Below are 15,440 nucleotides of genomic sequence, written 5' to 3'. Positions count from 1 at the left end.
ACACACACACACACACACACACACATACACGTCACTGTTCAGAATAAGTTACTTTTGTTTATGTCTGTTGTTGTTGTTGTGGTCTTCAGTCCTGAGACTGGTTTGATGCAGCTCTCCATGCTACTCTATCCTGTGCAAGCTTCTTCATCTCCCAGTACCTACTGCAGCCTACGTCCTTCTGAAGCTGCTTAGTGTATTCATCTCTTGGTCTCCCTCTACGATTTTTACCCTCCATGCTGCCCTCCAGTACCAAATTGGTGATCCCTTGATGCCTCAGAAACCAACCGATCCCTTCTTCTAGTCAAGTTGTGCCGCAAACTTCTCTTCTCCCCAATCCTATTCAATACTTCCTCATTAGTTATGTGATCTACCCATCTAATCTTCAGCATTCTTCTGTAGCACCACATTCTGAAAGCTTCTATTCTCTTCTTGTCCAAACCATTTATCGTCCATGTTTCACTTCCGTACATGGCTATACTCCATACAAATACTTTCAGAAACGACTTCCTGACACTTAAACCTATACTCGATGTTAACAAATTTCTCTTCTTCAGTAATGCTTTCCTTGCCATTCCCAGTCTACATTTTATATCCTCTCTACTTCGACCATCATCAGTTATTTTGCTCCCCAAATAGCAAAACTCCTTTACTACTGTAAGTGTCTCATTTCCTAATCTAATTCCCTCAGCATCATCCGACTTAGTTCGACTACATTCCATTATCCTTGTTTTGCTTTTGTTGATGTTCATCTTATATCCTCCTTTCAAGACACTGTGTCCGTTTATGTCTATGATCGCAAAAGTGTTTGGTCCTTAGAATACCGGTTTTGGTCAGCGATGACCATCTTCAGATCTGTACTTAAAACGTGGCCTAATATACGTGTCTGAAGGTCACCGCTGACCGAAACCGATAGTCTAAGGATCAAACAATTTTGTGATCATAGATGTAAATTAAAAAAAAAATCTATTTTCTGGATCACTGTCCTACTCGCAACTGTGTCGCAGCTTGTGACGCCTATGTGCTGCACGCGCATTTTATTATTTACTTTGCTTTTTTGGCCTTTGTTGTAGATACTGTACAGCGAGTGGTAATACATACTAAGTAAATCTGATGATAAAAACAAGTTTATGTAAGTATGTACTGAGCACATAGTAGCTGGGAGATTTAAGTCTTTCCCATCGGGCGACTTAACGGTAAAAGTCTATGGTATTACGCAAAGATGTGTGTCAAAGTCGCATAATCTTTCGTGGTCAAATCGAGACACAAGGATGATGTGATTCACCCAGATCCACATCTCGTAACCATGGGATCTCGGTTTGACTTCTCGATATCGTTCTACTTTGACACTCACATCTGATGTGATAGCCTAGATTTTCAAATCCGCATCTACATCTACATTCCAAAGGCCACCTTACCGTGCGTGGCAAAGAATGCTTCTGGTATGGCTATCTGATCCCCCTTCCCTGTTCCAGTCGCGCATGCTACGTGGACTTAATGACTGTCCATAAATCTCCTTACCAGCTGCAGCACCTCTGATTTTTCCATAGTGGTCATTTCGGGAGACGTATCCGGTAGGAAGTGACATATTGTTTGACTTTTCCTGGAACGTATGCACTCAGAATTTCAACAGTAAACATCTCCGCGATGCATAAAGTCCCTGGTAGCGTCTGCTGTTGGAGTTTGTTGAGAATCTCAGTAATGTTCTCAAGCTGACTAGTCGATTCTGTGACGAAACGCATCGCTCTTCGTTTGCATCTCTCTAACTCTTCTATTAATGTAACGTGGTAAGCTTCCCAGACGAGAAACACTTAATAAGGGTTTCTTAAGCCATTTCTTTCGTTACATTTGCTTAAGATTCTCTCAGTCGATCTCAGTCAGGCATCTGTTTTTCGTACAGTTTGTTTCACATTGTCATTCCACTTTATGTCGCTCCAGATGTACGGTGATTGTGGTCTCCAGTTTTTTGCCACCAAAATTGTAATCGAATGGTAGTGAAACTGTTTGCTTATTTATGCATATTTAATAAGTCATAATAGTAATGCGAAACAAATACAATACCGTTAGATCACTGACACACAAAAAAGTGAACAACAATGCAGAAACTCTAACTGGTTCTCGAGTGATACTGCAACATTATCTTCTGCTCATAGCAGGGCTTGCATAAGGTACCAAGTCTGATAGCCCATGGTTTTGGAACAGTTCTCCTGGGATAGAGTCTCAATTAACAGGCAGGATAGAAGCTCTAGAAAAGTCTACGATGATACTGTAAACTGTATTTCCTGGCGCAAAGCGCATAATTGAAGTTTCATCTTACTGAGTTTTTTCCACAAAGTTATTTAGTGATGTTGTTTTCATACACTCGAGAAGAAAATGTGATTTTCATTAATTCTGATGTCGAGTCACACGAACAAAGCGAGGAGTCTCTAGCGCCCATCTTGAAGACTTGGGCAGTCTCTGTGATGGAAATGCACCAGCGTCACTGACGTTATGTATCGCTGGTATATGTGCAACACGTAAACCACGCACTACCGAAGGCGGGGCAGCTGTCAGATTGTAGTACTGGCGGCTTCTCTGCCTCCTGTGTCTCGCTACTCTGCTTCACGTACGTTATATGAACTCGCTTTCATTAAGCGACGAAGTCGAATGCAAGGAAATCGGGGATACATTAGTGCTTGTCTCGTATTTCATTTTGGTGAGCGGTGGGACTGCGATGTGAGACTTTCTTCCAACCTGCCTACAACATTTTCATCTAGAGACAACTCTGACTTCCCGAAGCTCCTCACACCATAACTAATATTTATAGTTGGTGAAGTCCTTCATCTCTTGCACCATTTGAAATTGTGTTTAAGTGAGATCTGAAATTCCGGGTTAACTTTTTACTTACCCACAGAAGAACCGCTTAAAAACTTTCCTCTCTGAGCCACCATACGCCCATGTAGAATTTGATACAGCAAGGGTATTCGACTCTGCGTGACACAAACTGACTTACGGGGTTGAATGGCTAGGAATACTTGCTTTGAATAAAACTGTAACAAGTTTTATACACACTGACAGGAAAAAAATCACAACACCAAGCGATGATTAAAGCAGAGTAATGATATTTAGAGTATACATTTGTCTAGGCAACATACGTAAGAGATGACATTGCAAGATCACGGATTAATCTACGCGCGAGATAAACCATTGTACGTAAATTTGAAATTCTGGTACCTTAATAACCGGTGCAACCACCAGAATGTTGAATGCAAGCATGCAGACGGGAATACATTGTGTTGTACAAGTGCCGAATGTCAGTTGGTGAGATGAACTTCCATGCCTGTTGCACATGGTCGGTTAGTACACGTACGGTTAATGTTGTTTGTGGATGACGCTGGAGTTATCGTCCGATGATCTCCCATATGTGCTCGATTGGAGACATATGTGGTGATAGAGCAGACCAAGGCAACATGTCGACACTATGCAGAGCAAGCTGAGTTACAACAGTGGTATGTGGGCGAGCGTTATCCTGTTGGAAAACACACCCTGGAACACTGTTCATGAATGACAGCACAAAATATCGAATCACCAGACTGACGTACAATTTTGCAGTATGGTTCGTGGGATAACTACGAAAGTGCTCCTGGTGTCATATGACATGACATCCCAGACAGTAACTCCAGGGGTGGGTCCAGTGTGTCTAGCACGCAGACGGGTTGGCTGCGGGCTATCAATTGGCCTCATTCTAACCAACACAGAGTCATCACTAGCTCCGAGGAAGAATCGTCTTTCATACGAAAATACAACAATCCTCCACCTTGCCCTTCGATGAGCTCTCGCTTTACATCACTGAAGTCGCACATGGCGGTGGTTTGGGGTCACTAAAATGCACGTTACAGGGTATCTGGCTCGGAGTTGTCCTTCAAGCAACGGATTTGTAACAATTCTATGTGTCAGTATGGCACCAACAGCTGCTCAAATTGGTGCTGCAGATACAGTACGATGCACCATATAGTGGCTACATTTCTGCCAAGTCTTTCTGCAATATCGCAGAAGGAACATTCAGCTTCTCTTAGCCCTATTACACGACCTTGTTAAACTCAGTGACAGGTTGACAATGGTGTCTTTGAAACTTCCTGGTAGATTAAAACTGTGTGCCGGACCGAGACCAGAACTCGGGACCTTTGCCTTTCGCGAGCAAGTGCAAGTGGTAGAGCACTTGCCCGCGAAAGGCAACGGTCCCAACTTCGAGTCTCGGTCCGGCACACAGTTTTAATCTGCCAGGAAAATTTCATATCAGCGCATACTCCGCTGCAGAGTGAAAATCTCATTCTGCAAACATCCCCCAGGCTGTGTCTTCGCAATATCCTTTCTTCCAGGAGTGCTAGTTCTGCAAGGTTCGCAGGAGAGCTTGTGTAAAGTTTGGAAGGTAGGAGACGAGGTACTGGCAGAAGTAAAGCTGTGTGGACGGGGCGTGAGTCGTGCTGTGGTAGCTCAGATGGTAGAGCACTTGCCCGTAAAAGGCAAAGGTCCTGAGTTCGAGTCTCGCTCCATAACACGGTTTTAATCTGCCAGGAAGTCTCATATCACCGCACACTCCGCTGCAGAGTGAAAATCTCATTCTGGAATGGTGTCTTTGTCGCCTCAAAGTCATTCTTGACTAACATCAACTCACCACGTCCAAATGAATGGTAACTAACGTTCATAACCGTTGCAATGTGTGTTTAAATCAAGCCTGATTTGCATCCTCATAGTGGCGCTGCTACGGTCAATCTCATGCGACTGGCGCGAAATTTGAATAGACATCATCCTTCAGATGTAGAAACACGTCTACCAACTTTCACTTGTATCGCACAACTCCTTGTTGGTCTTGCTATTATTTTCCGTCACTGTATATTTCAGTTCTCTCCCTGATCACTTGTTACAGTCTAACTCGTTCATTTTTCATTGGTCTGAAACTGCAATGCACCCAAACTTGGATGTTATAGATGCTGATCTACGAAGTCGAACGGCTCAGTATTGCCAACATATTCTAAGGCGCAACGCGTCGCAGTAGTGGAGTCTGCTTCTGAAAAGTATTTCAAAGAAAGAACCATTAAGAAAATTTCATTTCACTGAGTTCCAGATCTCTCACAAACCAGGAATGCTGCCTTAGGGACAGACAGCAGCCGTCTTGTGTAGCTTGGGACTGAAATACCTAACAATAAAGTTCCTAATCGTCATTTTTATGTTTTCTGTCGTTTCGTAGTTGCTTTCATTTTAATATTTTTATCAATATCTTGGATTGTGAACCGACTATGCAACTAAACAGAAGGCTTTTTGTTTCAATGACGTAGGCTCTTCGCTTGGTTTCATTTGCCAAGCAATCTCAGTGGGCTATAAAACAGATATACTACTATATCACAGTTAGTATTTTATTATTATTGTCTTATTGCTAAATAAGAAACAGCTTTCTGGACCCCAAGTTTCGTAAGATGACATTGCTGTCTCATTCTGCTTACGATTTTCTGGGAGATTGGTATCAGATGTACGCCGCCCTAGAATTATACCTCGTTGTCCTGCGTACACCAGGGTTTTCTACTTTCAGCGTTCGCGGCACATTTCACCCCGTTTTCAAAAATACATGCTGTAAAATGTGCTCGCAAACGGCGAAAATCGGACGTCCTGGATGTTGCCAGGGTCAACGAGGTGTAATTATAGGGCGACGTATGTCTGATTACAGCGTCCCACAAAATCGTAAGCAGATTCAAAGAGCAGTTGGTAAAATCTTGCACTCCAAAATTTTTTTCTTATTTAACGTTACGACAATAACGAACAAAACTGTAATATAACAGTATTCTGTACACACTTTTATTATATGTGTGCAACATACATGTATTACAGGCAACGGAGGATCCTTCGCCAATAAAAAGAAAGTGAAACGTGTATGTCGTAAAAACAGACTTTTATTCGATTTCGCAGGCTGATCACGCCTTCAAGAAGGTATTAATAATAATAATAATGAAGTCTCTAAGCCTTGACAAATAATGAAAATTACCTACGACTAACCATACATTTTTCACAGCTTTTAAATTCTCCGCAACCCAAAGAGAGATTCCCGAAATTACATCCAGAAATCACATCAGAAAATTCGTCACCACTAATACAAGAAGAAGGCTATTCACACATAAATAAATTCAAAAACATCAAAGCATCAGTGGAGGACGGAACTGTATCTCAACTCTTGAATTATTTAGGTTCAAAATCACTCAAATAAATTTCACAAATAATAGGAAACATTCGGCATGGGGGACCTCCCTCTTAACGGTCACCTGAAAAATCCTATCAGCTTGTTTCTTGAATAGAACACAAAAGCAATTGAAACCATAATTAGCAGAATATCAAGTAGGATTCAGATCGAACAAGTCATTCCCAGAACAAATTTTTAACCTCAAAACCGTACTCAAAATGAGTATGTGTTGATTTAAAAGAAACTCGACAGGCAAGCCATCACAATTCCAAATTTTAGAGGAGAGAGGACTAAATACCACAACACAAGAACTCATGAAACAAACACAAAGTGGCACGAATGTAAAATTTATGGGGAGATCTCAGAACCCTTTGACAGTCAAACAGGTGCCAAACAAGGTGATGGACTCTTTCGTATTCTGTTCCACGTCGGTCTAGACAAGCCTATGAAATAATGGGAGAAAGAACTCAAGAAACGTGGGTTTTGGAAACCAATTCTACTGGGCTTTCGCAAGAATAACCTCTGTATACCGTACGTCACGTTTACAGACGACCTGGCGATGCAAGAGGACGAAGAGACAGCCGTCAAACAGTTCGAAATACTACAGGAACGTGAAGAAAAGGTAGAGTTACAAATCTCATTCGAGAAAACTGAATTCTTCTGTTCAAAGACAAAAATGGCATGCCCGAAAACAGCGTCTCGCACTTTAAAAACGGAGAACTCGTCGAACCGACAGGCCTTGAAAAAATCTCACAACAAAATCGCCCCCAAAGGATCACAAAAGCATTATTGTTACAACAAAAAATCCATCTCAAGACAAGCAAAAATCGACAATACAACACAGTCACAAAGCCGACAGTCCTCTGCGCAAGCGAAAATACTGACATTTAATACAAAAAAAGAATTGAAGAAATCAAGAAAGAAGGGAGAGAGATCATACGGAAAATTTTAGGAGCAAGACATGCCCAAGACGGTTACAGGCTACAATCAATCAACACAGCAGATAAATTTTCAAATATCGAAAATAACATTAAGAAAATGCGAATGAAATTCTTTGGTCGTCTCAACATATTACCAGAAAAGTGATTGACAAACAGGATAATACCTTATTATATCACTTAAAAATTCAACACATCGGCTGAACGAAATTCGAAAGGACCTCAAAAACCCAAGAATATGACCAACCAACGTTTTAGAAAGAGACAACTTCAGACATAAAGTAGACAAATGGAAAGTTAGATCAGAGCAATCAAAATAAAGTACAGACCAAACTGGTCGGAAAAACATTAACAGGCCTTTTTGGAAAGAATAAAAGCCTACTGGAGCACCAAGAAGAACCTAAACCAATGTTTGTTTAGTTATTTGTTTAACGTCTTCTATTTACAGCAATAATTCGCTAATAATAACAATAATAACCATAGTAATGAAGTTCCTAATCTCTTAAAAATTTATCGATACGAAAGATTAGAGGATAAAGAATAACGACTGGTACCTCCATGTTTCATACAACAATTAATGAATAAATTTGACAAATACTTTGATGAAGAATTACCTGAAAAGGGGTTGACATAAATATGAAGTGTCTGCTATGATCAAAACAAGACCTCCAGCATTGTCTGGGCGAGCGAAACGCGGACTATGGAAGTGAGGATAACCAACGTGGATGTCTGAGATACGTTTATGAAGATTGAAATAACGTATACAATTCAATTTCGGAAATTGTCATTCTGACTAACATTATACTTTCATTGAACTCTATAAATGATTGTTTCTTTTTCGACAGATATTTCAGGTTGTTTGGCTTTTTGTCTACTGTATATTAGTATTACAATGTTATTGAAAATGGGAATATACTTCAGGTTAATGTCGTTTCAAATCTATCTTGCATTTAATGTTGTCAAATTATTAGTGATTAATTGACTGTCAGTAACTGCTTTTTACTGAGTTAAACCTTTCTGAAGTACGATTAATGTTTTGTGCTACGCTGTTATTATGTACTCTGGAAAATTTTGCATTGATAAGCAGAACCGATACGTTTGTATACGTGTTCTGCTGCTTTCATTCTTCCTAAGCTTGCCGGTCACGAATAGTTAGATTGAAATATCTTTTCCCAATTCCGGAACTGTTGTTTTTGATACAGTGTGCTACATATATAGATTTCTGATTTTATTGATATGTAACGCTGTCAGTCCCCTTCTTCTGTTTGAAGTAATAATGGCGATCTGTGCAGTGTGTACAACAGAAGAAACAGAAATTTTAAAAATGTAAGAAATGTTTTAGGGTAGATAACATGTTTCCGACTGTCAACCCTGCAAACACCCTTCTGTAATCATACGTGCTAAATACTAAACTTATTTAATATACGCTGTCTGTTTTAGCTATTTGTATGCGTTGTTCACATGAATAATACATATTTCGGAAAGAAGTTTGGCGATGGAAGATATTGCAAGAATTGAGACATTCATCATCACGAAAGTTCTCAAGGGAAATGGAACAGGACAATACAATTTTTTCAAGTACGCAAACTGCACACATATTTTGACAAGAAGATTTGAATTTAACGATTTGTCTAACATTAAGTTATTAAATACAAAGTAGCAGTATCTGTGTTATTAACAAGTAAGGTGCAGTGGTCCTTCGGAGATACATGCACGTCTGAGCGTACATTAAATCATATTTCTTAATAACATAGGCACTTTTATTTTGTATTTATTCGCCTATGCCAGACCTTCGACTCTCATTATAACTCCTTGTTGGTTGGGAATATAGGTAACGTACGAGTGCAAGTTGTGACAGAAGGACGGCGATATACGGAATTTTGGGTCCGGCTGCGTTTCTTGCACGGATAGCCGCAGCGGTTGAGGCGATATCTCGCGTAAAGCAGCAAATCCGGGTTCGAGTACCGGTCCGGCACAAATTTTCATTGTCGTCATTCTAATATACAGTCGAAGGTGGCTCATATTCGCAACTGCGAATACATTTCATGAAGTCATTACGGACGGAACATTCGCAAATACTGGACATAAACGGAAAAGGGCAACATGCGTGTCGCATTCGTGGAATCTACCATAGGCAGTGTAGTGAAACTACGAAAATCTTAAAACATAATGGTCGAACAGAATGTCGTACATTATTTCCTGAACACTGAATACTAATTTTTGGATAAAGTACACCGTTAGCACTAGCTTCAATCACTGTATGGGTGGAGCAAGAAACAAGGCACGCTCGCATGCACTTGAATTTCTCCTATCTTGTCTTTTTAGATTTTACATGACAGATATGAAGACGGCGGTAATACTGCTCATCGAAGAGTGTGACGAACTTCATCAACAGCGTCTCGACCACCTTGTGGACAGTATGCCAAGGAGAATCCAAGCATGTCAAAATCTACAGGATGGGATAACAAATCACTGAATGTTACCAATCACAAGAGTGCATTTTTGAACAGACTTTATTATCTTCTTATTTATTTTTATTTCACCTATATCTCTAACGTCGATCAGTTGTAGAATTTTGGAACACGTATTATGTTCCAGTACAATGACTTTTCTGGAGACTAGAAATCTACTCTGTAGGAATCAGCATGGGTTTCGAAAAAGACGATCCTGTGAAACCCAGCTCGCGCTATTCGTCCACGAGACTCAGAGGGCCATAGACACGGGTTCCGAGGTAGATGCCGTTTTTCTTCACTTCCGCAAGGCGTTCGATACAGTTCCCCACAGTCGTTTAATGAACAAAGTAAGAGCATATGGACTATCAGACCAATTGTGTGATTGGATTGAAGAGTTCCTAGATAACAGAACGCAGCATGTCATTCTCAATGGAGAGAAGTCTTCCGAAGTAAGAGTGATTTCAGGTGTGCCGCAGGGGAATGTCGTAGTACCGTTATTATTCGCATTATATATAAATGACCTTGTAGATAACATCGGAAGTTTACTGAGGCTTTTTGCGGATGATGCTGTAGTATATCGAGAGATTGTCACAATGGGAAATTGTACTGAAATGCAGGGGGATCTGCAACGAGTTGACGCATGGCGCAGGGAATGCAATTGAATCTCAATGTAGACAAGTGTAATGTGCTGCGAATACATAGAAAGAAAGATCCTTTATCATTTAGCTACAAAATAGCAGGTCAGCAACTGGATGCAGTTAATTCCATAAATTATCTGGGAGCAGGCATTAGGAGTGATTTAAAATGGAACTATCGTCAGTAAAGCAGATGCCAGACTGAGATTCATTGGAAGAATCCTAAGGAAATGCAATCCGAAAACAAAGGAAGTAGGTTACAGTACACTTGTTCGCCCACTGCTTGAATATTGCTCACCAGTGTGGGATCCGTACCAGATGGGGTTGATAGAAGAGATAGAGAAGATCCAACGGATAGTAGCGCGCTTCGTTACAGGATCATTTGGTAATCGCGAAAGCGTTACGGAGATGACAGATAAACTCCAGTGGAAGACTTTGCAGGAGAGACGCTCAGTAGCTCGGTACGGGCTTTTGTTGAAGTTTCGAGAACATACCTTCACCGAGGAGTCAAGCAGTATATTGCTCCCTCCTACGTATATCTCGCGAAGAGACCATGAGGATAAAACCAGAGAGATTAGAGCCCACACAGAGGCATACCGACAATCTTTCTTTCCACGAACAATACGAGACTGGAATAGAGGGAGAACCGATAGAGGTACTCAAAGTACCCTCCGCCACACACCGTCAGGTGGCTTGTGGAGTATGGATGTAGATGTAGATGTAGATGCAGAGCTAGTTTCTTAGTTCTCCTTGAATCAAAAACAACACAACTTCGTATACTTCGTATACATATAGGAGGTGCGAAACTTTGAATAGATTAGGTATGATACAAGAGGCTCGCCGATATCCGCAAGTAACATTCCTGCTTGTTTGGCGGCGAGCACAGGCTTCTGGAAGACGCGGTACACGCTGCTGGTGCTCAACCTGGTGGGGCTGGCCATCAGCTACGCGACCCGCGTCAACCTGTCCATGGCCATCGTCGACATGGTGAACAACACGGCGCTGCGCGAAATCTACTCCTCTGAAGTGGACACGGAACTGGAGAATCTGGGCATAGCCGACTGGGCTGACCGCAAGGTAAGTCCCGCGCCGCCTGCGAACGCAGATATTGGCACGCGTCGCGACTCGCGAGAAGAACACAGCAAGTGCCATAACGCGATTTCCCAGAATCTTCAGTCCGTGGCTTGGCCTATCTGTAGATTGTGAGATGGACATGCCATGAAACTTCCTGGCACGTTAAAACTGTGTGCCGGACCGAGACTCGAAGCCGGGACCTTTGCCTTTCGCGGGCACGACTGACGCCCCGTCCTCGCAGCTTCACTTCCGCCAGTACCTGTCTCCTACTTTCCTGCTTGGGTAGCTCAGATGGTAGAGCACTTGCTCACGAAAGGCAAAAGTCCGGAGTTCGAATCTCGGTCCGGCACACAGTTTTAATCTGCCAGGAAGTTTCATATCAGCGCACACTCCACTGCAGAGTGAAAATCACATTCTGGACATGTCATTTCGATTTTTGCATGTTAGCGGCGTGCAGCGCAGGTCAGAGAGAGAGGGAAATACGTTACTGTTGAACAGTCTTTGGTCTTGTCGTGGCACAGTCTTTGGCTCTGTGCAAGCTGATACATTCTTAGTTGAAGTATGGTAGGTGATGGACGAATTTAGTAGTGCTGTGATGAATTTTGAATAATACTCTCTTTTTTAAAAAAGAAAAAAAAAGAGAAGAAGTTTGAGGTAAGACTGCAGCATTGCGCATCTACACTGCTGACCATTAAAAACGCTACACCACGAAGATGACGTGCTACAGACGCGAAATTTAACCGACAGGAAGAAGATGCTGTGATATGTAAATGATTAGCTTTTCAGAGCATTCACACATGGTTGGCGCCAGTGGCGACACCTACAACGTGCTGTCACGACGAAAGTTTCCAACTGATTTCTCATACACAAACAGCAGTTGACCGACGTTGCCTGGTGAAACGTTGTGATGCCTCGTGTAAGGAGGGGAAACGCGTACCATCACGTTTCCGACTTTCATAAAGGTCGGATTGTAGCCTATCGTGATTGCTGTTTATCGTATCGCGACATTGCTGCTCGCGTTGGTCGAGATCCAATGACTGTTAGCAGAATGTGGAATCGGTGGGTTCAGGAGGGTAATACGGAACGCCGTGCTGGATCCCAACGGCCTTGTATCACTAGCAGTCGAGACGACAGGCATCTTATCCGCTTGGCTGTAACGGATCGTGCAGCCACGTCTCGATCGATGGTGTACTCAACGACGAACCTGGGTGCACGAATGGCAAAACGTCATTTTTCGGATGAATCCAGGTTCTGTTTACAGCGTCATGATGGTCGCATCCGTGTTTGGCATCATCGCGGTGAACGCACATTAGAAGCGTGTATTCGTCATCGCCATACTGGCGTATCACCCGGCGTGATGGTATGGGGTGCCATTAGTTACACGTCGTGGTCACCTCTTGCTCACATTGACGGCACTTTGAACAGTGGACGTTACATTTCAGATGTGTTACGACCCGTGGCTCTAACCTTCATTCGATCCCTGTGAAACACTACATTTCAGCAGGATAATGCACGACCGCATGGTGCAGGTCCTGTACGGGCCTTTTTGGATACAGAAAATGTTCGACTGCTGCCCTGGCAGATCTCTCACCAATTGAAAACGTCTGGTCAATGGTGGCCGAGCAACTAGCTCGTCACAATACGCCAGTCACTACTCTTGATGAACTGTAGTATCGTTTTTAAGCTGCATGGGCAGCTGTAGCTGTACACGCCATCCGAGCTCCGTTTGACTCAATGCCCAGGCGTATCAAGGCCGTTATTACGGCCAGAGGTGGTTGTTCTGGGTTCTAGTTTCTCAGGATTTATGCACCCAAACTGCGTGAAAATGTAATCACATGTCAGTTCTAGTATAATATATTTATTCAATGAATACCCGTTTATCGCCTGCATTTCATCTTGGTGTAGCAATTTTAATGGCCAGTAGTGTACTTTGTAGAAACGATTCCTGGCAGCTAGTTAACTTTGTCCACTTTCTGAGAACTGAGAGAAAGACCACCTCACTTCCCTGCATCACGCATTAAGATATCAACTGACCAAGCTGTATTACCGCCCCCGGTAGCTCAGTGGGCAGCGCGACAGAATGTCAATCCTATCGTTTCCCCGCTGGGTCGGAGATTTTTATCCACTCAGGGACTGGGTGTTGTGTTGTCCTAATCACCATCATTTCATTCGGATCGACAGGCAAGTCGCCGAAGTGGCGTCAAATCGAAAGGCTTCCACCCGGCGGACGGTCTACCCGACGGGAGGCCCTAGTCACACGATATTTACTTTATAAACGTTCTCTGTTAACAGTGTCCCCTTTTCAAATCATTCTTCACTTTGTTAAGCATAGTATTATTCAGACCAATGTTAATGTGTGAAGATCACGCGGAGTTTTACTCTGTTCGCGTGACTACACAGTTCATTCGAAAGTCGTTGTTTTGGAATACCGTTTCATAGAAATACCTCCCCTCCCTATCCCACTGTTTTACATTACGCAGTACCACATTGCACCATGTGGTATGAAACAGTTTGAATATAGTTTGGTAATTTTATTTAGAGATAAATCTGGCTTAACCGCTGCCTGCTTGCTGTTCGTTATTATGCTTTCGAGAAATATGCAATAATGTTGTCAAAACTCGAGATTAGTGTAAATTTTGATTAGGGCCAGATTATTGCTTTTACTACAGTTGCGCCTTTAACATAAAGACAAGTTGTATTCAGACCAGTTACAATTCAATTCAAATTAGGTTCTGTTTAGCCAAAGGTTAACATATGAGTTTAAGTTGGATAATTGTTTCTGGATACATAGTTTTGGTAATAGGTAGATTTTTATAGAGTGGGAGGTATAGTTGGGCTAAATTTCTTAGAAACAAATATAGTGGTGAGGTTACAACTTGACATTTTCTGATAAAACGACGGTCAAAGTTTTCGACGTACTTTATGAGCCTCTTAGACAGAAAGTAGTGAAATGAAAGCAGTGGCACAATGGCTAGGGTCGTGAACTGACAGTTTTACTCCCCGTGCTCGAAACACAACTATTTTTACTTTTGGTTTTCGTATGTCTATCCATTTCCGTAGAAGATGGCAACACGTGTGTTTTCCAATGTATAGTGAATTATGTTACCCTTATTCATCTACTAATTTACGGATAGTAAATGAATTAAAAAAATAAAAACAATAAATGAATGGAAGAGTTATTTGCAACTATTTTCGGCAAAATTCCTGTAGTATATCTTGATTCGTAATCAGCTATATTCATCAGTTTTCGGAAAAGTGATCCATTATGCTTGGTTAGAGGCGACATTATTGCCAATGATTAACATCTTCAGCGATGGTAACGACGTTTCTTTCTCGAGGGCGAGGCCTACTAGGACGACAGGCCACAGTACCTACGTCACAGCAAGTGACACTGCAGATCTGACGACTGCCAGCAGCCATCTGCAGCGGGGAGCGAGTAACTATTCCAGGAGAATCTAATAATTCTTGACTGCGTGTTTAAATGCATGCAAGCTCTCGATAGCATGCGACAGAGTTAAGGCCTTTAGTGGATACTTTTCAATTAAATATTGATTTCGCATGGGTCCTACAAGGGGCCGAGCGTTCGCGGAATATGGAGAACAAGGCGACTAGGGTGACAGAAGTTCGTTCCAGGACCAGAATATTTCGTTGGCCCCACCCGACAGAGATTCAGACGAAGAAATGTCACTGTGGCAAACCTGCTTTCGCGCAATGCTCCTCATGAGAATTTTTCACACTCTGTATCTCCTACATATTGCACTACACCTTCTTGAAGAATTAAATATAAGAAAACCAAACAAACCACTCAAAGATCCAGCAAGCAATAGCATTACTGAGCGTAAGCTACGAATTGCTAGAACGATTCATATACAACCGTATCTATAATGCTGTAGATGAAGTGACACCGCCATTCCAGGTACGATTCCGCAGTAATCATAGCTGCTGCGAGCAAGTACTGGCTTTGACATCATACACGGAAGCTGTCTTTCAAAGAGAACTGAAAACATAAGTGGCATTCGTAGATTTAACAGCTGCCTACGATAGTGCCTAGCTGGATGGACTCTTGCTGAAACTCAAGAAAGTGATCCCATGCCTTCGGCTCACGACTCTCATGAAGAACATGCTCACCAATCGC

The 15,440-nt window shown here is 42.2% G+C and overlaps 1 protein-coding gene across 1 annotated transcript in view; it reads left to right on the top strand.

Moving 5' to 3' along the window:
• The window catches only part of LOC124789055 (sialin-like), an 89,370-nt gene that overhangs the window by 7,901 nt on the left and 66,029 nt on the right, over window positions 1-15,440 (top strand). Inside the window, exon 2 of the mRNA XM_047256346.1 lies at window positions 11,113-11,308. Coding sequence (XP_047112302.1) covers window positions 11,113-11,308 — 196 coding nt within the window. The remainder of the gene's footprint in view (window positions 1-11,112; window positions 11,309-15,440) is intronic.

The sequence above is a fragment of the Schistocerca piceifrons genome, chromosome 3, assembly GCF_021461385.2.
Source record: "Schistocerca piceifrons isolate TAMUIC-IGC-003096 chromosome 3, iqSchPice1.1, whole genome shotgun sequence".
Classification (NCBI taxonomy): domain Eukaryota; kingdom Metazoa; phylum Arthropoda; class Insecta; order Orthoptera; family Acrididae; genus Schistocerca; species Schistocerca piceifrons.
This window is presented reverse-complemented; position numbering and strand designations above follow the sequence as displayed.